The sequence below is a fragment of the Phyllosticta citriasiana genome, assembly GCF_038021145.1.
Source record: "Phyllosticta citriasiana strain CBS 120426 chromosome Unknown IWZ02scaffold_23, whole genome shotgun sequence".
NCBI classification, from domain to species: domain Eukaryota; kingdom Fungi; phylum Ascomycota; class Dothideomycetes; order Botryosphaeriales; family Phyllostictaceae; genus Phyllosticta; species Phyllosticta citriasiana.
Genome location: NW_027117300.1, coordinates 184252 through 204862, shown reverse-complemented (window position 1 = coordinate 204862; position 20611 = coordinate 184252). Strand labels below are relative to the sequence as shown.

The following is a 20611-nucleotide window of genomic DNA, read 5'->3' as shown; positions in this document are numbered from 1 at the left end:
AATCTTTCACTTTGCAGCCTCTACAGCGCCCAGAGCTGCTCTGGCATCGCGCAGGACTACACTCTCCCCTCCACCAATCAATGTATGAGGAGAAACTCTAATGGCGAGTGGTTAGAGAGGCATGTGCCAGGTGTGCCTCGCCTCGGGTGGTAGTGATGTCACTGGTGACTAGTTGGTTGTTTTGACGCTTCGCGTGTCCTCTCCCAGATAGAAACGGGTTCCAGCTGCTTCGCACTCAGCGCGCCTATCAGACACGGAAGAATACCCAAGCACGGTCGACGAAGCCCCTTTAACTGCTTGTCAGTCGACGATCAATCTATTACCGCAGCTCTCGACGCCTGGCAACTAAGCGAAATCCCGCTGGTGATCTAAGGATCCCCCAGTGACGAAGACCAATACACGCTTGATCGGACCAAGGGACAGCCTCAAGACTGAGCATCCTGAAGGACGTTTCCTCCTCAGGCCAGTCACGAATGAAGGGCTTCAGAAGCACCGGCGCAAGCAAGACGGGGCAGCAAAACATTCGTTTCCGTTGAAAGTGGTCTCCAAGGTGATCATCAACAAGCTCTGGCTCTTTGCCTGGGAGAGATACGCGCAAGCTGAAAATATTGGTAACCAATTTCCGCGCCTACAGGCTTGGGCGGCATTGCTACAGTCTTTAGTCTTTGCCGCGCGTCGGGTTGGGAGGAAGGAGGGCATAAAGGTAGAGTTGGTTGGCTGTTTCGCGGCCTTGGAGGTCTGTTGCTTCGATCGATCGCCGCCCGCTCATGATTCGATCACTGTTTGCCCTAGCCTGCGACGTTTGAATTTGTTATGTTTCCGAAAGGGGCACGTCCTGCTTAATCCGGTGACTGTCGTGGTAAGGATAAAAGACCAGTTCAATTTGAAAGACTGACAAACGGGTCTGGATCTCGGAATTGAAAAGCCTCTGCTGTCCGAGACAAGCAGCAGAATTGAGCAGGGGATATCCCTCTCGCTCTTTCTGCAAGCTTCCGCAACTGCATCTGCCACCATTCCCGATGTCCCATGGTCCCTACAACATCAGAGCCAATACACATAGTATATATTGACCATGCCTGGGAAAGAGTGGTAAGGGAAGCCTCATCGCCCAAAATTCCCTCAAACGGAGCTTCAGGGCTCTTGGCGCGTCGTATTTTGCTTGGTCATAAGGGTCAATGGTCTTCCTCTTCGAAGGTTGAGAATCGTGTGAAAGGCAGCGAGCTCACATTAATCATCTGTCGCGCTGATGGCAGAGGAGCCTGCGATTTGCTCATTGGGGTCTGGTTCTGGTCAAATGGTCAGCGACATGGCTTCCATTACATCTTCACTTGAAATTTAGGCTTACCATCAAGGCAGGTCTGACCTTCGGTGATCAATCTTCGTATCAGCCTGAGAGTGAAGATGAAACGGCAGGTGTGCAGTCTTCTCGCAAGTCTTGGATACTGAAAATTTGCGCCTCTGAGTTCTCTATGTACATCCTGCCGAGCTTCTTTCATGTTACGATATCTCGGCGCTGGTTGTAAAAGTCCTTTGGCGGTCTCGATTTTGCGTTCAATCAACTCTGGGGAGACTTGTTAAGCAAATCGGTTCTTGAACGGTTGCCGAGCAACTGACCGTTTATCTGCGCCCCAAAAACGATCGCTGAGACATTCTGTGAGGAATTCATAGTTCTAGACAAGCTAGAATAGAAGCTTACAAGTGCAGTGAAGTACTAGAAATGTTGGGTGAGTGTGAGTTGACAGTGAAGAGAAGGGAGAAGATGTCTAGGTGCTGCACTGACGGCGTTGGCTAGAGTGGCAAGAACGCCTTTAGCAACTTCTCAAGTTAGAGCCTTTACAACCAGCGACGATTCCGCTTGGAATGCCTGCAGCGAGCTTGCCCATTCGATTTTCTCTCGCGAGATGAGGAGCGAGGCAGCGCTGTGGAAGGCGCGCCAGGTGCGAGATATGATCACACGATGGTGGGGTGTTTTCTCTGGCAGCAGAAGTTGGCGGGTGCTCTTCAGCCAAAGAGTCATTCTTGCCTCACAAGGCAGATGTCTAGATCTTCCCTTTGGAATGATGCCGGAATCAGGCGGGAAACAAGACTGAAGTGTGTGGGGATGGGAGATTTCGTAACTCGAAAGAAAGAGTGGCAAGACACTCAAGATTTGGGGGAGTGCTGCCGTACCGATGTCAAAGACATTAAAGTTCTCCCAAAAAACTACAGCCATGTGTGAAACCTGCTTCGGAATCATCCCGAAAGACCCCACAGAGCTTCTCTGTTCCTCCTGAATGCCTTACAACGGTGACTTGATTCATGCCCCACACAAGCCGCCGTTTTCCATGCCCGAAAGAATCTTTGGCAAGAATCTCACCCGGGAAGGCACACTTGTGCAATGAATACATCCTTTGTGTGGGAACGAAATTCATGAAAGCTGAAAAAAACTCTTCGTCTAGCGGAGCATTAGCGCGTCTGTTCCAGAGCTAAGCCTTTCTTTAAGTATTTTTTCTTTTGCAGGTACCGAGCGACAGTATGAACAGTGAGTTGTCCCTGGCGAGTGTCCTTGTGAGTGCAAGATCGAAGGAGCATGCATCCCGACCATCCATTCGGGGCACAGCTCGCACGGCCCTGGCGAGGACCCCAATTCCTCTGGAAGCAAACTCAAGAATGTACCACGGAGTAAATATCCAGGCACAAACAAGGGACCTCAGCAAGGTCACTTGCGAACGTGGCCGTATGATAGTGGAGAGTAAGGGGAGCGGCCGCCAGAAACTTGGCGCTCAACCTCGGGTTGGTCCGCCTCTGGCTCGGAAGCTTTGCGCTTGCGCGCGCCCGCAGCCTTCTTCTTCTTGATGATGAGGCAGTCGCCAAACTGGCCCCCAATCCAGCTAATGAACACGACAGTGTTGACGTGGTTGTCTTGCTCCATGGGCGACGTTTCCTGGCACATCGCCTCCACGACCTCAGCAGTGATGCGGCGACAAAATTCCTCCTCCAACTTCTTCTTCAATCTGGGGACCATCTCGGGGGGATCCGGCCATGGAGGCGGCCTATGGTGCCCAGAGGGCATTCGTTGGCCGTAGCCAACCAGGCTGTCATCGGCCCGGCGGGCGCGGGGAGGGGGGCGCATGGGCGGGAGCCCAAATATCATGATGTCATGATGTAGATTTGCCTCAAGGTCGCAGATGACTTGTTGTAATCTGAAATTCGGCCGAACTTGAGTTCCAAAGATTTGAGATACGGGACCAGAGTTTTTGCTTTCAGAGGGGTTTTCTCCAAATGGGACTTGGGATCCGCACCAAGGTAAACATATGGCTGCGGCTTGCCGTTTCGTTGGATTTTGAGGAGGAATAGTGCCCCTCCTCCGTCACCTTCATGCGCCTGATGCGTCGAATGCCCTGCATGGGCGGGTCCACCCAGGTCTCCAAGACGTCGCCCATGGAAATTGAGAAAGAGTTCAGTTTTTGTTCGGCTCACAGGTCCGCTGGCCGGTAGATGTGGAAGAACGAAAGAGCAGTGTCCGGAACCTCAAAAGCTTTGAGCCGGTGACTCCTGGAGTGCGTCATGTATGTTACTCTGAGCCATGGCAAGTGGAAATGACCGCGGCTGCAGGTGGTGGATGGCGTCCTCTTTCAGATTGCAGCTCTTGAGCGACTCCGTCTCTTGAAGCTCCAGTTGGCTCACTCGGTATTTTGGACTTGTCGAGTAACAGAATAAGAAGGATGCTGTGGGCCACTGTTGATGAATGATTTTGGAGCAAGAAGAAGTGCTTTAATCGACAGAGAAAGCATTCCGTCTGCGCTTTTCGACCTTGCTCATGCCATTTCCGCCAGCGGATTCACCGCAAGCGAAATCCTGTGCGCTCAGCAACTCTACATGCTCGCTCCAGTCTCGTCTCATGGCTCGAGCCATCTCGCATTCAAGATCTTCTCCAGATCGTACCACTCGAGGCCTGGCTGCACAATTGCTCCGGGAAGCCATCGACCGGGTAAAGCAGCGTCGCAGTCGACGGAAATGTATTTCGCGTCCCAAGCTCGACATCAGCACACAGCACGAAACAACTCTGGACGGTCGTTGTCTCCCGCTTTTGTTCAAGATCCCGGATGACGTGCTCAAAGCGTTGCCGGTGAGGCGCAACCAAGCGGGTCCCGTGTTGCTCGATTCAGCGACGGCCCGTGAAGAGCCCTGGCCGCCGTCATCAACAACGTCATTTTTCATGCGTATGGTGAGAAGACTGGCACTCAGATTAATGATAGCCCCGTTTCCTTGATTTTGGGCAGTTCAATTGGTCGACTGATTTATAGGCACGCTGCTCGCAAAGAAGGGCTGAGGCTGGCTGTGCGCATCTGCTGCATCAATACAAAACCATGGCGACATTTACGTAAGAACTACCTTGACTTCATGTGGCTGGGTTGCTTTCTGACTGGAACAGCAAAGACTCTTACGCACACGGCACCTATGCTGCTCTCCGGCCGACGTACCCTGATCATCTTTACGACAAGATCCTCAGCTACCACGAGGGGCCGCGCACTGCAGTTCTCGACCTAGGCTGCGGTCCCGGAATTGTGACGCGTGCCGTAGCCTCCAGCTTTCTCACCGTGATGGGCGTCGACCCATCGCCGGGCATGATAGCGCAAGCAGAGAAACTCACGCCGCGCGACAGCTTCCCCAACGTGCGGTACCAGCACGGCGGAGCCGAAGAGCTCAGTTTTGCACTCGACGGCAGCGTCGACGCGGTCGTGTCCGGAGAAGCGGCTCACTGGTTCGACTACGAGCGGCTGTGGGCAGAGCTGCAGAGGGTGCTGCGACGCGAAGGCACTGTTGCCTTTTGGGGATACGCAGACCCAGAGTTCGTCGAATACCCGCGCGCGACGGCGATTCTCAAGCGCTGGACTTTCTCTGACGACAAGGACGCGTTGGGGCCCTACTGGAGCCAGCCGGGGAAGAGGATTGTCGAAGGATTGTACCGCGACATTGTGCCTGATCCGCGGTATTTTAGGGACGTGCAGAGGATAGAGTACGAGCCGGGCACGTCAGGCCCGCGCAGTGGCATTGGGGAGGTGGTTTTGAGCAGGAAAGCAACGGTGGAGGAGTGGAAAGAATATATGCGGACGTGGAGCGGGTGTCATGGCTGGCAGGAGGCGCATCCGGAGCAGACAAAGAGAAGCGCGGGCGGGCCAGGCGATGTGATGGATGCCATATACGACGAGATTATGGAAGCGGAGGACTGGAAAGCAGAGCAGCAGCTGGAGCTGGAGTGGGGAACGGGGCTGGTGATGGCTCGGCGGGTGTAGCTGTAGCAGTAGCAGTAGCAGTCAGTAGCAGTAGCATGACGTCCGTGTTGACCTGGCGTCGCGGTGGCCATAGCAACGGCCCTTGGTCGCATAATGGACTCTGCGCGCCATCGACTGCTAGACCGTCGCACTGTCCGAGGATTGTCCCTACCTACCTACTTACTTACTTCACCTTTCTCTCCATCTCCAGTCTCTCCGCCAGTGCACCTTGTGTTCGTTGCGACTCCAGCTTTCTTTTTTTCCCTGGATTCTCGCGTTGCAGCAGTCGCATTCTACAGCAGACCTGATCATCAAGAATGGTAGGCTTCCGCTCTCGGTCCCCGCCCCGCCCCCCCAGCAACCAATGAACCGACAGCCCCCCTCGTCGTCGTCCACCACTCTCGCTCTCGTTGCACAACAACAATCAACAAGCGCCCTATTCTCCACTCTTCTCCTAGCACGCACACACTCTCTGTCGCCGTCTCTTTTTTCTTTCGTGTCTGCATCTGCTTCTTCTTCGTCACTAGCACCACCGCATCCTCTCTCTCCGCCATGGCGTACGAAAGCTCACAAGGCCAGGCCTCGACCAACTACAAGGAGGCGTTCCAGCTCTTCGACAAGCGCGGCAGCGGCCGCGTCTCGCTCGACTCGCTGGGCGACCTGCTGCGCGCCTGCGGCCAAAACCCCACCCTCGCCGAGATCAAGGAGCTGGAGAAGACGGCCGGCGGCGACTGTAAGTTGAGCCCCGACACGCCCCAAACGCCATTCCACGATCCCAAGATTCCCCTCCGAGCGAAACGGCCCCACTGACACGATACCCGCGCGCAAAAACAGTCGACTTCGACACGTTCAGCAAGATCCTCAACCGCCCCGGCGGCTTCCGCGACCCGGGCGACATTGACGAGTACTGCCGCGGCTTCGAGGTGTTTGATCAGAATCGGACGGGCTTCATCGGCGTCGGCCAGCTGCGCTACATCCTGACCAATCTGGGCGAGAAGATGAGCGACGACGAGGTCGACGAGCTGCTCAAGGCTGTCGATACGAGCAGCGGCGAGATTGCGTACAGAGGTGAGACACAACACCATTGACAGCACCGCTGGAAGGCCGGATTGGCGCGCGGAATGTCAGATGGGAGGATAGATTATTATGGGACTGTGCTAATAAAGACCTTGACAGATCTCGTTTCCACCATCCTCGCAAACTAGGCCGGCCGCTCGTTCCACACAAATCCACCCATTCATCCACCTTCTCCACCTCTCCTCCGCGACGACCCACCACTATTCTACCTACCTCCCTCCAACCCACTACTCCAGCGATTGGGAACGCTACGGACGGCGCGGCTTGTGACACGGGGCAATACTTGGGGCTGCTTTCACAGGCGTTTTAGTGCGAAGTGAATCAGTGGGGGCGGGCAAACAGCGCCACGAGTCCCTCCTTGGGCCTTTACTCTGCTACATACCTTCTGGCCGAGGGGACGCGAGTGGGGCTTGAATTATTCGGACGATGATTTTTGTTGTCGTTGTTGCCGTGCAGATATGGAGGGGATAGCTTAGCTTTGAGATAGTCCGGAATGGCTAGCATTGTTGGCACTGCGTCGTTTGGTTGAATGATTTAATGGGGCTGTCGTGTTTGGACGGCCTGGGGGTATATGTGAATTTCAGGGCCTAAAGGCAGTCCTTGAATCTGTGGTTTGTCCTCGCGACATGACGTCGTCCTTTTTGCTCGCCGTTCGTCATTCACGTGCCATGGCCATTGCCTCAGCGCTCTTCCTGCATCCAATCCAACCGCAAATCAGCCCAGCAGCAGCAACAGCACGTCCTGCCACCACACCCACCACACCCACCACTCTTTCGCCCACACACCCCCCCACCCCACCCAATTATGCTCTCCCCCTCAACCCACCTTGCCCTCCCCCCTCTTCCCCGCCGCCATGTCCTCCGTACTCAACAAGCCTCCGGGCAGCAAAAACACGACATCCTCCCTGCGTCCACCCTTCCTGCCATCACCACCAGCACCAGCACCAGCCCCTGCCCCCACATCCGCCGCCGTCGTTGAACTCGCAAACTGGCTCCAATCCAACCAATACCCAACCACGACGCGACAGCGTCCACAGCGCGCCAGATACCGCTTCTCCAGCCCGTCGTCGCGCTGGATAATCGTCGCGCTGCGGTCGCTGGAGAGCGAGAGCGTGAGGGCGTAGTGCGGGGATCTTGCGTCTGTCGCCTCTTGCGTTTGTGCTTGTGCCAGTGCGTCGTCGGCTGTTGTTGTCGTTGGCGGACTCGCGGGCAGAGGCAGGATGTATGCGCGGTCGAGTGGGGGAGCGTCGGCGCTGATGCTGGGGCCGCCGCGCCGTGGTAGGTGGGCTAGAGGCGTTGTGCTGGCGAGGAGGAGCTGGGCGCAGAGGCAGTGGTAGGTGTGGATTTCAGGTTGTGCGGCAGAGGTGGTGAAGTCGGCGGGAACGGGGGCCGGCGTGTTTTGTGGTGGTGTTGGAGACGCTGTTGGGGCGGCGGCGGCGGTCGACATGTTGGCGATTGGTGGTGTTGATGGGTGAGAGAAGGGAATTGGAGATGCCGAGGACGGGAGAATGGTGGGATTGAGGTGGTTGGTTGTTTGGGAGTTGAGTGAAGAGGCAGGTTGTTTGGTGTTGGACCTATCCAGATGTGAACCAGTGAGAAATCCCAGACCAATGAATCTGTTCCGCTTGCACGGTGCGTCGGCAGTCGCGTCATCAACCGCGCAGACCCGACGCGTCGATTCCATTCCCTGTAAATAAGTACCTTGCTCAACTTCTCAGTCAACTATCTCTCCATCTCAGATCTCCTGGCTCAACCATCGCCTCGCGCTACGGCTCCGCCTCTTGAAGTCTCAAACATTGATCCAATCCAATCCGATCCGATCCACAGCCGTTATAATTGATCCATCAGCCGACGCCAACAAACGAAAGGAAGAAAGAAAGACACGCATAGAAAAGACGAGAAGAGCAATCAAACATGCCACCACACCCCCTAACCAGCACCCCCCTCCACTTCGGCCCCTTCCCCATAACTTCCCAAATCTTCCACCTCACACCCCTGACCTTCGCCCTCGTAAACCTGAAACCGCTCCTGCCGGGACACGTCCTCGTCTGCCCGCGCCGCGTCGTCCCACGCCTCTCGCAACTCTCGACGGCCGAAATCAGCGACCTCTTCCTGACCGTGCAGCGCGTGTCGCGCATGATCGAGCGCGTCTACGCTGCCGACGCGCTGAACGTCGCCATTCAGGACGGTGTTGCGGCGGGCCAGAGCGTCCCGCATGTGCATGCGCATGTTATTCCGAGGAGCAGCGGGGATATGGAGGCGAGGGGGGGCGGGGATCGCGTGTATGAGATGTTGGAGGGGGAGGAGGGGGATGTGGGGGGTGCGTTGAGGGAGGTGGAGAGGGTGAGGAGGGTGAGGGAGAGGGAGGGCGATGCGGAAGGGAAGAGGGGCTTTGCGAAGCCGGATGCTGAGAGGCTACCCAGGAGTATGGAGGAGATGGAGGAGGAGGCGAGGTTTTTGGCGCAGGAGATGGAGAAGGAGGTTGATTGATTGCTTGCCGAGTGGTTGGAGAGGGCGGACTCTGCTGGTAGGTACCTACTCGACGTTGCTGACTTCGGAATCACTTGAGTTGACCGATGCTGTAGGAAGAACCGACGCTGTAGATTTGGTGCAGGTGTTCTCTCTGGACGGCATTTTCTTTTCAAAGATGACTGCTAGAATCGACATATATCGAAAGAGGCCGGCCAGCAAGAGGAAGAAAAAAGAAGAAAGACTGAGGCCGTAACCATTACGGCAGAAGATGATGGCTCTTACATCCCAACTACAAGGCGCTGGCATATAGAGCAGCAAGAAAGCAGAAAGACAAGCACAGAGAAAGTATAACAAGACTATCACCTACCCACTGAACCCTAGCAAACCGACCCCGAGGCGCTGCGCCAACGATCTGTCCTACAGCCGCTTCTTCAGCTTCGCACTCTCACCAGTACTCTGCACACCCAGCAAATGCTTGCCCCCTCCCTTCCCCAATCCCAACTTCTCCCTCGCCACCATCCTGACAGCCGTCATGATACCCCTGACACCACTAGTGCGCTCCTGCTCACCATCCGGACTCGGATTCTTCGCACGCGTCCTCATCCACACATCGTTCCCCTTCTCACGCAACCACGCCTCGCCAGCATCGTACTTTTCCCGAAACGCCTCGTACCACTGGCGGTCGTAGATGCGCCAGAACTCGTCCTCGGTGTAGTATGCGTTGGCGTAGAGCCACTTGAAGCCGCCCAGCGACGCAATCTCCTGCTCCAGCCGCCGGTTCAGCGCGACGAACTCGGCGTGCTTGCGCGGGCCGGGGCCCCAGATGCCGAAGTTGAGGAGCCACGTTGGTTCGAGGGTCGTCGTGTCGGATGAGCAGAGGGTGGGCTCCGACGACGGGCCAGCACCCGCCGCCGCCTCTTGCTGCGCGTTGTTATTGCTGTCCGCCTCACCATCACCTTCTGTGTCAATCTCCCGCGATGGCTGCGTCGTCGCGGTGTCGGCGCGCCGGTCGTCCTTATCGATCAGCCTGTCCAATCTGACACTGCGGCCGGGTTGAGCCCGCAGCGGCACCGCGTCGTCGCCGTCTATGCGCAGCGGACAGATCCAAATGGGCCAGGTATCCGTGACGTCGCGGTTCCAAAGGGCGAGCTCGTGGGCGTGATTGAACGGGACCGCGACGTCTTGGATGACGTACTGCGTCGTGTAGCGGCTGGCGTTGAGGGCGGCGTACATGGGCCGCGTGTGCATGAGCGGGTCCAGCAGCGCGCGCGTCAGGCGGTTGAAGGGCGTGTGGAAGCGGCGGAAGGCGTAGCGGCCGGTCCAAAAGGCGCCGCGGTCGTAGCGGAAGAGGTAGTCGCGGATTGGGACCGTCTCGATGCGGTTTCGCATGGTATTACCAGGTGTAGAGGCTTCGAAAACTTCTTGGGCGTGCACGTAGAACCAGGGATCGAATCGTCCTGAAAAGTGCTGCCTTGGCTTGAAGTTGTCAGGTGGATGATCCGTCAATCGCCCGAGCATGATGAGGCCACCGCTTGCGCTGAAGAATATGCCGTCAAGGTATTCAAAGTCTCCCCTGTGGATAGCTTCGTCGATGAATTTGACGCCATTCTCCATGCCTTCAACCCGAAAATACTCCAGTTCAATATATTTTGCGGCAGGTATGAGTTGGATTTCAAAGAGCGTCGTCACGGCCACGGTTCCATACGTCCCCGGCAGGCCTTTCAACAAATCCGCATTCTGGGCGGCAGACGCGCGCCTCATCTCTCCCGTCAACAGAATCGCATCGACCCAATTGACGGTGCGGTCGAAGAAGCCGTATTTCCACGACGAGCTCTCGCCCGCCACGCCCATGTACCCGCCGCCGACCGTGATGCCCGGAAATTCCATGACGACGGGCGGGATGAGACCTTTCTTGAGCGTCTCCTCGACCAGCACGTCCATGGGCACGTTGGCCTGGACGACGGCGACTTGGCGTTCGGCATCGACGTCGAGCACGTGGTCGAAATCGCTCATGTCGATCATCCTCTCTGGGTCGAATTCGACGATTCGCGTGCTGTTGGTCGAGCCGTGGTAGATGCGAAACGTCTCCTGACGCCTGTGAAAGTCGGCGACCTTTGCTGCGACGGCCGCTGCCCGTTGTTCGTGCTCTTCCATTGAAGGCGCGTCTGAATCCATGCTCTTTGCCATGTTGTTAAGTTTGCAATGTTGGAAATGGTGGTCTGAGAAGGAGCGGCGTTGAATTTCCACAGGTAACACGAGCGCTAATGGTACACGACTGCTGATCAATGCTCTTAAAGCAAATGGCGGAGACGTCAGTCAGCTCGTGTGAATAAAGCCCCAAGTGATGCTGCAGGTAGCGATGGCATCCGACTGGTTGCAAGGATGGTTGGTGTTGGCTGGGTTGACTGGGCAAAGTGGCGTAGACGTGCTTGCGCGTACCATTTCGAGTCGCGACTGCGGTGGGGTTCCTGCACGGCCAATGTCACCCATCACCATGCTTGGTCCATTCATTCATGTTGGCATTATCAATTTAGAAAGACTGCAAGTTGAAAAATTGTCGAAACGCTACAAAACGCATGCAAAACCAACACCATGAAATGCAAACGACAAATAATCAGACATACACAGCATTCACGGCCTTGTCCAGCATAACCTCCCACGGCCTCTTTCCAACGACGCGCACAAACTCTTCACTCTTTCCACGACCCTGCATCACCCGCTTCAACACATCCTTCCTAATCACCACACCCTCTTTTCCACACAGCTGATTCATCTGGCGCCACTCGCCTTCTGCCCTGACCGCAACCCTCTGCGCAATCGCATCCACATCATCCACCTGATACAAGTCGCATTTGTCGCATTCCAAGCAGCGCTGGCCGACGCGTTCGCGAAAGTGCGTGCAAAAGTGGTTGTAGCCCTCGTCCGCCTTGATTGACGCGCGGCAAACATAGCAAATGGTGAAGCCGCACGGGCAGACGAGCTTGTTGCAGCCCGAGTCCTTGACAAAGGAAACGTGGCAGCGCGGACAGGTCCGCTTGATGGCGTTGGAGATGGCGTTCTCGACGTACTGCCGGAGCGAGACGAGGGCTTTGGCGTGGCAGGTGTGAGGGTCACGCCACTCGGCGGCGCAAGAAACGCACGAGTCGCGGCCGCAGTCGGGATTCTGACAGCGGAATCGGCGTCCCATTCGGCGGCGGAGTACGCGTGATTTCGATTCATGGAGCGGATTGAGGAGACTTTTGTTATCAAAGTTGAATATGAGTTGAAGTGTTCCAATGGCGGCAACAGCCAAGAAGACAATAGGCGACAAGAAGGGCGAAAGGAAGAACACGACTGCTGCGACGCACCCCCCGGTGACGCGGACGAGATTCTTGGACAACCAGCGTGGAGCAGGATGCCGGAGCGTCAAAGAAATGTCATCCACTTCGGCATAGTGACAAAAAGGACAGTGAGTCAATGGAAGTTGACTCTTGAGAAGAACGTCGTTTGCGGCTCGTTGTTGCAACTTGGAAAGAGTTGTCTGGCCGTCCGGCTCTTCCAAAAGAGCACGTTGAACGGATTCTTGCGATATGAATCCCTCACAACTACCATCAGCCACTGGAGCAAGACAGTTAAGGGTGTGCCGTTCCATGTTGATGCTCCGCGCCCAGCCTTGACCGTACAGGGCTTCGTTGACTGCAAAGCGGACGCAGCGGAAGCAGATCCAATGGCTGCTGGAGCCGCAGACGGTCATCTGCTCAAACGAGCTGGGCGTGAAGCAGCACTCGCAATCGTACATTTCGCCGGCCGACTCGGCTTGTTCGTCGTTGATGGCATTTGCGATGACGCGATCCTTTTGCAGCTGCTCTTTGGTTTGCTTGGCCATGATTGGAACAACCAAAGTGTGGTAGAGTTCCTTGTTGAGCTCGCTACAGTTGGTAGCGATAAGCCGAGGGGCAAGTGGTCGCCCGCCGTTTGGATCCTGCTTTTGCCATTCGATCAAGGGATGGTCGTCTTCTGACGGTACTTTTCTCCTAGTAAAGAAGTTGGTGACTGAGAACCGCCACGACTTGGACGACACGGCCAACAGGGCGGGGCGCGCTCGAGAGTACGAATAGTTGCTCTCGGCCAAGACGGCCTTGATTGTAGAGTGACTCAGGCCCTTGAACTCGGCATACAGCGCTTCCTTTGCTGCAGTCTTGTAGATTTCGCTCCGAAACTTTTCCGTGGTGGGCAGTCTTGCACAAGCCTCGCTCTCGGCATTGTTTGGTCCAACCACAACCGGTGGTGCACGACGCCGACCCCGCACCCACCTATCCTGCTTTTTCAAAAGAGCTTCTGTGATTACGTGTAGGCGACTGTCCTCGGAGAAGCTGACGAGCATCTCGCGAAAGACTTCTGGTTGGACATGAGGGAAAACTGTGGTCAAAATGTCGAGCTGCGAGTTGAGCTCTTTCAAGTCGGCATCCTCCTCGTCCTCGTCGACGGCGTCGGGGTCAAAGGTCGGGAGCGAGTCTGCCGCAAGCCATGGAATGATGCTGGAGCTGCTGCTGGCGGAGCGCCTGGTGGAGTCGACAAAAGTAGCGGAGCGCGACGACAGCAAGCCGTGTTTAAACGGACTTGGGATTCCGGCAAGCATGGCGGATGGCGTGCATCGGAAGCCGCAGAGAGCGTCGAGGCGAGAGAAAAGGAGGTCGAGGGAGCATGGTCCGCGAGGCAATGGAGGAATGGCAGGGCAGACGGTTGTCGTGGGGAGATGTTGACCGACTTTCGGGGGGTCCGGCCGGGGATGTGTGCGGGAGATCGTCGCCCGGGGTGTGTCGTTTTCGCTCCACCGCCCACAACCTACAATTCTGGTAGCTTTGGACGCGGAAAGCTTGGTCGCACAACATCAACATCTATCCAAGCTTGCCGTCATTGCTGACTCGACCTGTCAGCCCACTCCGCTCGACAGCCCGCTCGCTTCCCGCGTCAGCCGTCGAGGCCATCACCGCCACCTTGAGCCGATTGAAGCCATGACGGCTGCTAGCTTCTCTCGGATTCCCGTTGAATGAGAAGGAAATGCCCGACGTCCATGTTCAAGGATCAGATGCCGTCAGATGCCCCATCTCGTCGACTGTCGAGGGCTGCCGTGAACATCTGCCAATCCCCGCTTCACATGTACTTCTTGGCAGACACCCCCCCCCCGCGGGCAGCACCACCACTCTCCACCATCAGCAAGCCACAGAAAATATTGAAACATTCTCCGCACTGGCCAGATCCGCGCTAGCACACATGTCATGTTCAGTGATGCCCGTGGGTGTGAAAGGAATGCATATGCTAGAGAGGAACTATCGACAATGTATGTACAGTGCTCTTGTGAGCCTGGAATTTTGTACGTTGTGATTAAAAGTCATTGCATCATTTGCCGCCGCATCAACTCGTAAGCGGTTTTAAAATAGGTACCAGATTGACCCATACCAGTGCTGTCCTAGAATCACGATTCTCCGTGATGAATATGTACACTGTTCAAGTCAGACAGGACTCTTCGCTCGTCGACGAAAACTTACAATTACTTGACCTGGGGAGGGCCCTGAGGGAGAAACACCGTCTTGGTGACGGCAGGGGGTGGACAACCAGGGGGCACGATGGGAGCCGGGGCTTGAGCTGGAGGTCCTTGAGGGGCTGGCTGGACGGGTGGGGGAGGTTGTACTGGTGCCGGCGGAGTAGGGGCCGACACCTCTGGCGGAGGAGGTGGTTGTGGCTGGCTTGGAGCTGGAGCGGGCGCAGGAGCTGGGGGAGGAGCAGGAGGAGGAGGCTGCTCGCCAGGGGGAGGAGTTGGGGCCGGTGGAGGAGCACCGGGGGGAGCAGCAGGAGTAGTAGGCCCAGGGCCAGTGTCGGGGGGAGCTGTTGCAACGCATTTGCAGAGCTCAAGGGCACCAGAAGAGACTTTCAAAGCTTGTTGAACGTCTTGGTTGCAAGCCTTCAAGACGCACTGTGTGATGGTAGGATTCTTCTGGACCTTTTCCGAATTGGAGCAACCACAACGAAAGTCGGAGATGGGGACGTTGACGCAGCCGGCATCCTTTTGAGCCGAGAGCAAACACTCCTGTCCGCACTGTGGAATGAGAGACAAGGCCGAAGAGACGCAGGCCTTTTGCGCGTAGGTCTGTGCCACAAAGGCAGCCAAGAGGCCCGAGACCAAAGTGAAAGTGCGCATAGCGGTGGTCAGAAGACAGCGGCTGCTTGAGAGGAAGTGCCTCACCAAGTAGATGGTGCTTCTAGCCGTGGGAAATGAGCAGTGACATGCTCGGAAAAGAAAGATTCCAGTTCCATCTTATATGTCGTTGACAAGCATCTCAAGGCACATGTCGCTCGGTGATACCATTGAAAGCTCAGTACCCAATGCTCGACCCTCTCTCCGCCTTTCTACACATCCCACCTGATTCCTAGGCTCGGTAAGTGGGTCAGCACGTTGTGCAAAACATTTAGGCCTGGAGATTCGGGCATTTTCAGGAACTGCCTGATTAGTTTGTGCCCAATGCAGCCATGACGTTGCATCACGATCTACTGCATACAGTCCTCGGCCCCACTCCTGAGGCGCACTTGGAGCTCGCGTCTTTTGCAAACGAAACAGGAAAAAACCATCACCTTTGCAAGCAGAAACAGATGGGCACTAGGACGGAAAAGGAAAGGCCCATCGCGGCCGCGTTGCGTGCCTGCAGATCCAATGTGGCGTCTGGGGGTTTCAAAATGCGGGGAAAGCTTGTCAATATCTCGGTTGCAACATCAGGGCACATGTAAACTTCCAAATGTCGTCTATTCCTATCATGGTAACACATGGGCCGTTGTAGGCGTGAGCCCTCGCATCGATCCCGAGAGTACTCCTCACGGTACCGGGACGCGAGTCACTCGCTTGTACAAAGTTGACTCTGCGGGACGGGACTCTGCCCGAAAGGCTTAGTCGAGCTTGGAAAAAGCTAGCTCATACACCAGAGCCAGCGTGAGCTTTGCATGCTGGAGCATGTGATCAAAGCTGAGGTACTCGATCTTGTCTTCGGTCGAATGAATCTTCTTGTCAGAGTACTGAAAGTCGCTCTCAATGACAAAGGCGGACGGGTACCCCGCCTTGCTTGCGCTAGCATGGTCCGAACAGGCGTAACCGCATTTGGTAAGGACATAGGGAATATCACAGTAGGATGTAATGACCTCCTTAATGAATTCGGTCAGACCGGCATCGACAAAATCCGTAATGACGCCAACCGACTCAGGCTCCCCGGCATCAAGAGTCCCTTGGATATAGCCCGTCATGTCCTGTTGGAGCATGGCCTTGATGTCGCGGCCTTCCTTTTGATACGATTGGAAAATGGCCGATGATCCCAAAAGACCACCCTCTTCGGCAGAGTACCAGTGGAACTCGACCGTGTTCTCGCCCTTGCCCGTAGAAATATCCTCCGAGCTCAGCAGCGCCCGCAAAGCTTCGAGAATCGTGACAGTGCCAGAACCGTCATCGTCGGCGCCCGGAGCGGCGAGAATGGATGGGAGGAACAGATTGATGCTGTCCTGGTGAGCGCCAATGACGACCGTCTTGTTTGTTTTGCCTGGAATGGTGGCGATAATGCTGTTCTGGCCCCAGGGATGCTCAAAGTGTCTGACGCTGGCACCGTGCTCCAGCGCACCAGCATCGGCCAGGGTCTGGTTGACCTGGCCCAGCAGCCACGCCGAAGACTGGGCACCATATTGCGACCGATAGTAGCGAGTGTGGAACGAGGTAAACTTCTCCAAGTGCTTGCGCATTTGCTTCTTGTCCAGTTCTCCCAGCAGCGGCTTAACCTGGTCCTTGTAGGCCGTCTTGGAAGGGAAGCTAACCGTGGCACGCGACTGGGTCGAGAAGTCCTGGTAATTGGTAATATCGAAGAAGTTTCTTCCATTCTGATGAGGGTTAGCTCGAGAGATGCGTTGGTAAGTGATGGAGAAAACTTGCCCTTCTCAGCTCCCACTTCTCACCCTCCGTCACCCATTTGGTCTCTCCCGGAGATAGCTCCACGAGGTACAGCTCGGGCTGGTCCAGCTGCTGGAGGGGAGCTTGACCCTCGCGCACCACGGCCAGAGCGGTCGCAGCGGCGACGAAGGTCGAGAGAAATGCGGTAGTTTTCATGGCGGATGTGGATGGAGGAGGAGGTTGGGGAGAGAAGGCGACATGCGCAGAGGTTATGACGATGGGTAGCTCGGGCGCCGGAGTGGATGACGCACCCCGATCGTTTGGTCCAGCCGGGCAACGCCTTATCGCTGATCAACACCACCATCAGCTGCCGTCCAGTCTAGAATTCATGTTGTCAATCATCTTGTACTACTCTCACATTCTCCATCAGTGTCAAGGCGCAAGCATCATTTGTGTTTTGCTCTACCGACGCAAGTCGTCAAGGAGGGCAACGACCCCCAAAGATACGCAGAGGAACAGCAAGCGCAGCTTTCTTCTCGCATGGTTGCTTTTGAAGTCTCGCTGGGATCCGGTCCTTTCCCAAAGAGGCTCAAGCGTGCTGAGCCGGCGCCGCGCGAGCTTGTCGTCTGGGATAACTGGCATCGAGGTTTCAGCTTGTTGCGGACCAGTCGGATTTGGTTGCTGTAATGGATTTGGCACTTGTTGAATGTATGGTAGTAAAAGAAGGGTATGAGGACTTTTGTATTGCCGTATATATTAGCTTGTTGGACACTATGCCATGGCATTGCTTACATGGAGAATTGAAAACGTACAGATTGCACAAACAAGATGAATTAGACGGCTGGGAGAAAGGTCAAGACATGAGGAAGTCAGATCTGGAGCCAAACATCTCAATTTTCTGCCCAATGAACAATGGACAATTGTACAAGATACATCCATATGTATGTAGCTTGAGAAGTGCCTGAGAACCCCTGCAGGGACATGGCCCGAGCTTGTGCGGCTGGTGCAACCAGAGCTCCGCCAGCTCGGCCGCGTCTCCAAACCATCTACACCTCGTTCAACCGTCACCTGCTACATCGCGCAGCATTTGATCATTTTCCAGTACAACCCTTCTCATCCCCGCATAAAGTCGTCCGTTGGGGCTACCAATCCTTCAACCTGGCGGGCTTACGATCTCTTAGGCTAGCTCTCCTCTACCTCATCCTTTTCGCCCTCACCGTCTTCGTACTGGCTTCCTCGCGCTTCGGTTCCCGCCTTCAGGCCGTCTTGGGCACACTCTCGCCCGCGCGCTTTGGATATCAACAGTCACGGCCCTTGACCAACGTCACAATGGCTCCCTCCAAGTACAAGAAGCCTCCTCAGGCTCCCCCAAAGTTCACCGCCACCCCGCAATCCCTCCTCGACGACACCAAGAGGCTGGTAAGATGCGCCAAACGCACGACAACGTTCTCGACAGCTAACATGGACAGCTTGATCAATCCCGCAAAATCCAAGATGACATTGTCAAGGAAATCACGCCTGAAAAGGCCACCTTTTCCAACGTCCTGCTTCCCGTCGCGCAGGACGACGACCAAATGGGTCTGGAGTCCCACATCCTTGGCTTCTATTCTGCCGTCTCCACCGAAAAGGCACTGCGCGATGCCTCGAACGAAGCCGAATCCTTGATGGACAAGTTCGCCATTGAAACGAGCATGCGCGAGGACTTTTACAACTTGGTTGACGCGGCTAAGAAGAGAGGTGAGAAGCTCGACCCCGAGTCTCAGCGCCTACTCGAGAAGAGCCACAAGTACTACATCCGCAATGGTCTGGGAATTCCGGCGGGTCCGAAGAGGGACCGCTTCAAGGAGATCAAGGACCGTTTGAGTGAAATCAGCATTGCTTTCCAAAAGAATCTCAACGAGGAAAATGGAGGCCTGTGGTTCACTACGGAGGAGCTTGATGGTGTACCGGACGATGTGGTGAACAACTTGGAAAAGGGCGAGGGCGAGAATGCGGGCAAGGTCAGGCTCACTTTCAAGTACCCCGACCTCTTCCCCACCCTCAAGTACGCCAAAAATGAAGATGTCCGCCAAAAGGTGTTTGTATCAAACGAGAACAAGTGCAAAGACAATGTGGCGCTTTTCAACGAGGCCATCATCCTCCGTGACGAGGCTGCTCGTCTTTTGGGCTACAATAACCACGCCGAGTTTAGGATCGAAGACAAGATGGCCAAGACCCCCAAGACGGTCACCGACTTTTTGGGCGACCTTCGGACTCGTCTTGCCCCTGGTGGACTTGAGGAGATCAAGAAGCTCATGGCCCTGAAGAAGGAGGATGTTGAGAGCCGTGGCGAAAAGTTCGACGAACACTACTACCTCTGGGACAACCGGTACTACGACCGTCTGATGCTGGAGAGGGACTACAAGCTTGACCAGACCAAGATTGCCGAGTACTTCCCTCTTGGAACCACCATCCGCGGCATGCTCGGCATCTTTGAAGAAATCTTTGGCTTGGTCTTTGTCGAAATCACTGGAGCAGACCGTGATTCCATATCTGAAACTGGCAAGGGTTCTGACATTGTCTGGCACAAGGACGTCCAAGTCTTCAGTGTCTGGGACGACGAAGGCGAGGGCAGTGGCTTCGTTGGGTACTTGTATCTCGACCTGCACCCACGTGAGGGCAAGTATGGCCATGCTGCCAACTTCAACTTGCAACCTGTATGTCTTACTACGCATTCAATACCACAGCTGGATCAACTAACACCAATACAGGGCTTCATCCAGCCAAATGGCAGCCGCCGCTACCCTGCGACCGCTCTCGTCTGCAACTTTTCCAAGCCGACGCCCAAGAAGCCCAGCTTGTTGAAGCACGACGAAGTCGTCACCCTCTTCCACGAACTGGGTCACGGTATCCACGACCTCGTCTCGCGGACGACTTATTCACAATTCCACGGCACCAACACCGTCCGTGACTTTGTCGAGGCGCCTTCCCAGATGCTTGAGAACTGGTGCTGGACTCCCTCCCAACTCAAGTCTCTGTCTAAGCATTACTCTTACCTCTCCCCCGAATACAAGGCCGCGTTTGAGGAGAGTTCCAAGGAGAATGGCCAACCTCCTGAGACTATTCCGGACGACCTGATCAAGAGTCTGATCAGCACCAAGCACGTCAACGATGCTCTGTTCAACCTGCGCCAGCTCCACTTCGGCATCTTCGACATGACGGTGCACACCCCCGCGAGCCACGACGAGATCAAGGCTCTGCCAGTCTCTGAGACCTACAACAAGCTTCGCAAGGAGATATCCAAGCTGGATGGTCCTGAAGAGCTGTCAAACAAGGATGGCAAGAAGAACTGGACCTGGGGCCACGGCCAGGCCACCTTTGGCCACTTGATTGGAGGCTACGATGCTGGCTACTACGGATACTTGAGGTGAGTTTTTCCTTCCGTTCCCTTCTTTGTAATATGTCCAACTGATGGGTCTTCTCTCTCAGCTCCCAAGTCTACTCTGCGGACATGTTCCACACAGTCTTCGCCAAGGATCCGATGAACGGCAAGGAGGGCCGGCGCTACCGCCACACGGTACTCGAGCGCGGCGGCTCGCAGGACGAGATGGACACTCTCGTCGACTTTTTGGGTCGCAAGCCGAGTACCGAGGCTTTCTACCGCGAGCTGGGTCTTTCTTCGTGAGCTCTTTTTTTCTCTCCTGAAGTGCCTTGTAGAGTTCAAGAGTTGCAATAGAAATGAATCTAGTTTACGTGAAAAGTTATCTATTCAGGTCTTCTATATTTTATTGAACCCATGACAACACCCTTGCGAATGATTAGGAGCACCGTCGTGTCTGGACTCCTGTTGACTGGCCGAAGACACAGTGCAGACAGTAGGAACTGTGCAGAACAAAGCTGATGTGACGACCCTGCGCCTGCGCCAGACC

At 55.6% G+C, this 20611-nt stretch overlaps 9 protein-coding genes across 9 annotated transcripts; 5 read left to right on the top strand and 4 right to left on the bottom strand.

The window, feature by feature from the left end:
- The first annotated feature begins 4219 nt into the window (after nucleotides 1-4219).
- Nucleotides 4220-5431, top strand: IWZ02DRAFT_159127 (S-adenosyl-L-methionine-dependent methyltransferase). Its single transcript, XM_066762045.1, has 2 exons — nucleotides 4220-4363; nucleotides 4415-5431. Exons 1-2 carry the CDS (start codon nucleotides 4350-4352, stop codon nucleotides 5274-5276), a joined length of 876 nt encoding a protein of 291 aa, XP_066617647.1. The 5' UTR covers nucleotides 4220-4349; the 3' UTR covers nucleotides 5277-5431.
- Nucleotides 5432-5807: 376 nt separating this feature from the next.
- Nucleotides 5808-6460, top strand: IWZ02DRAFT_495240 (calmodulin; the record flags this gene model as incomplete). Its single annotated transcript, XM_066770118.1, has 3 exons — nucleotides 5808-5988; nucleotides 6090-6323; nucleotides 6432-6460. 3 exons carry the CDS (start codon nucleotides 5808-5810, stop codon nucleotides 6458-6460), a joined length of 444 nt encoding a protein of 147 aa, XP_066617646.1.
- A 688-nt stretch (nucleotides 6461-7148) lies between these two features.
- On the bottom strand, nucleotides 7149-7778 carry IWZ02DRAFT_387103 (uncharacterized protein; the record flags this gene model as incomplete). The annotated part of the gene is made up of 2 exons (XM_066765518.1): nucleotides 7149-7247; nucleotides 7293-7778. The coding sequence occupies 2 exons, from the start codon at nucleotides 7776-7778 to the stop codon at nucleotides 7149-7151; spliced, it is 585 nt and encodes a 194-aa protein (XP_066617645.1).
- Nucleotides 7779-8130: 352 nt separating this feature from the next.
- On the top strand, nucleotides 8131-9138 carry IWZ02DRAFT_513320 (HIT-like domain-containing protein). The gene has a single exon (XM_066770576.1). It carries the CDS (start codon nucleotides 8246-8248, stop codon nucleotides 8819-8821), a length of 576 nt encoding a protein of 191 aa, XP_066617644.1. The 5' UTR covers nucleotides 8131-8245; the 3' UTR covers nucleotides 8822-9138.
- A 230-nt stretch (nucleotides 9139-9368) lies between these two features.
- IWZ02DRAFT_472544 (uncharacterized protein) lies at nucleotides 9369-10957 on the bottom strand (the record flags this gene model as incomplete). The annotated part of the gene is made up of 3 exons (XM_066768961.1): nucleotides 9369-9388; nucleotides 9430-9688; nucleotides 9875-10957. The coding sequence occupies 3 exons, from the start codon at nucleotides 10955-10957 to the stop codon at nucleotides 9369-9371; spliced, it is 1362 nt and encodes a 453-aa protein (XP_066617643.1).
- A 460-nt stretch (nucleotides 10958-11417) lies between these two features.
- Nucleotides 11418-13421, bottom strand: IWZ02DRAFT_472543 (uncharacterized protein; the record flags this gene model as incomplete). The annotated part of the gene is made up of 5 exons (XM_066768960.1): nucleotides 11418-11510; nucleotides 11547-12039; nucleotides 12151-12380; nucleotides 12402-13297; nucleotides 13403-13421. The coding sequence occupies 5 exons, from the start codon at nucleotides 13419-13421 to the stop codon at nucleotides 11418-11420; spliced, it is 1731 nt and encodes a 576-aa protein (XP_066617642.1).
- A 320-nt stretch (nucleotides 13422-13741) lies between these two features.
- On the top strand, nucleotides 13742-15161 carry IWZ02DRAFT_159105 (uncharacterized protein). The gene is made up of 2 exons (XM_066762044.1): nucleotides 13742-14123; nucleotides 14231-15161. Exons 1-2 carry the CDS (start codon nucleotides 14062-14064, stop codon nucleotides 15009-15011), a joined length of 843 nt encoding a protein of 280 aa, XP_066617641.1. The 5' UTR covers nucleotides 13742-14061; the 3' UTR covers nucleotides 15012-15161.
- Nucleotides 15162-15643: 482 nt separating this feature from the next.
- Nucleotides 15644-17135, bottom strand: IWZ02DRAFT_159082 (uncharacterized protein). Its single transcript, XM_066762043.1, has 2 exons — nucleotides 16746-17135; nucleotides 15644-16693 (listed from the first exon to the last, which is right to left on the bottom strand). The coding sequence occupies exons 1-2, from the start codon at nucleotides 16917-16919 to the stop codon at nucleotides 15722-15724; spliced, it is 1146 nt and encodes a 381-aa protein (XP_066617640.1). The 5' UTR covers nucleotides 16920-17135; the 3' UTR covers nucleotides 15644-15721.
- Nucleotides 17136-17755: 620 nt separating this feature from the next.
- IWZ02DRAFT_465948 (thimet oligopeptidase) lies at nucleotides 17756-20475 on the top strand. Its single transcript, XM_066768483.1, has 4 exons — nucleotides 17756-18122; nucleotides 18173-19399; nucleotides 19454-20109; nucleotides 20172-20475. The coding sequence occupies exons 1-4, from the start codon at nucleotides 18033-18035 to the stop codon at nucleotides 20365-20367; spliced, it is 2169 nt and encodes a 722-aa protein (XP_066617639.1). The 5' UTR covers nucleotides 17756-18032; the 3' UTR covers nucleotides 20368-20475.
- The last annotated feature ends 136 nt before the right edge of the window (nucleotides 20476-20611 follow it).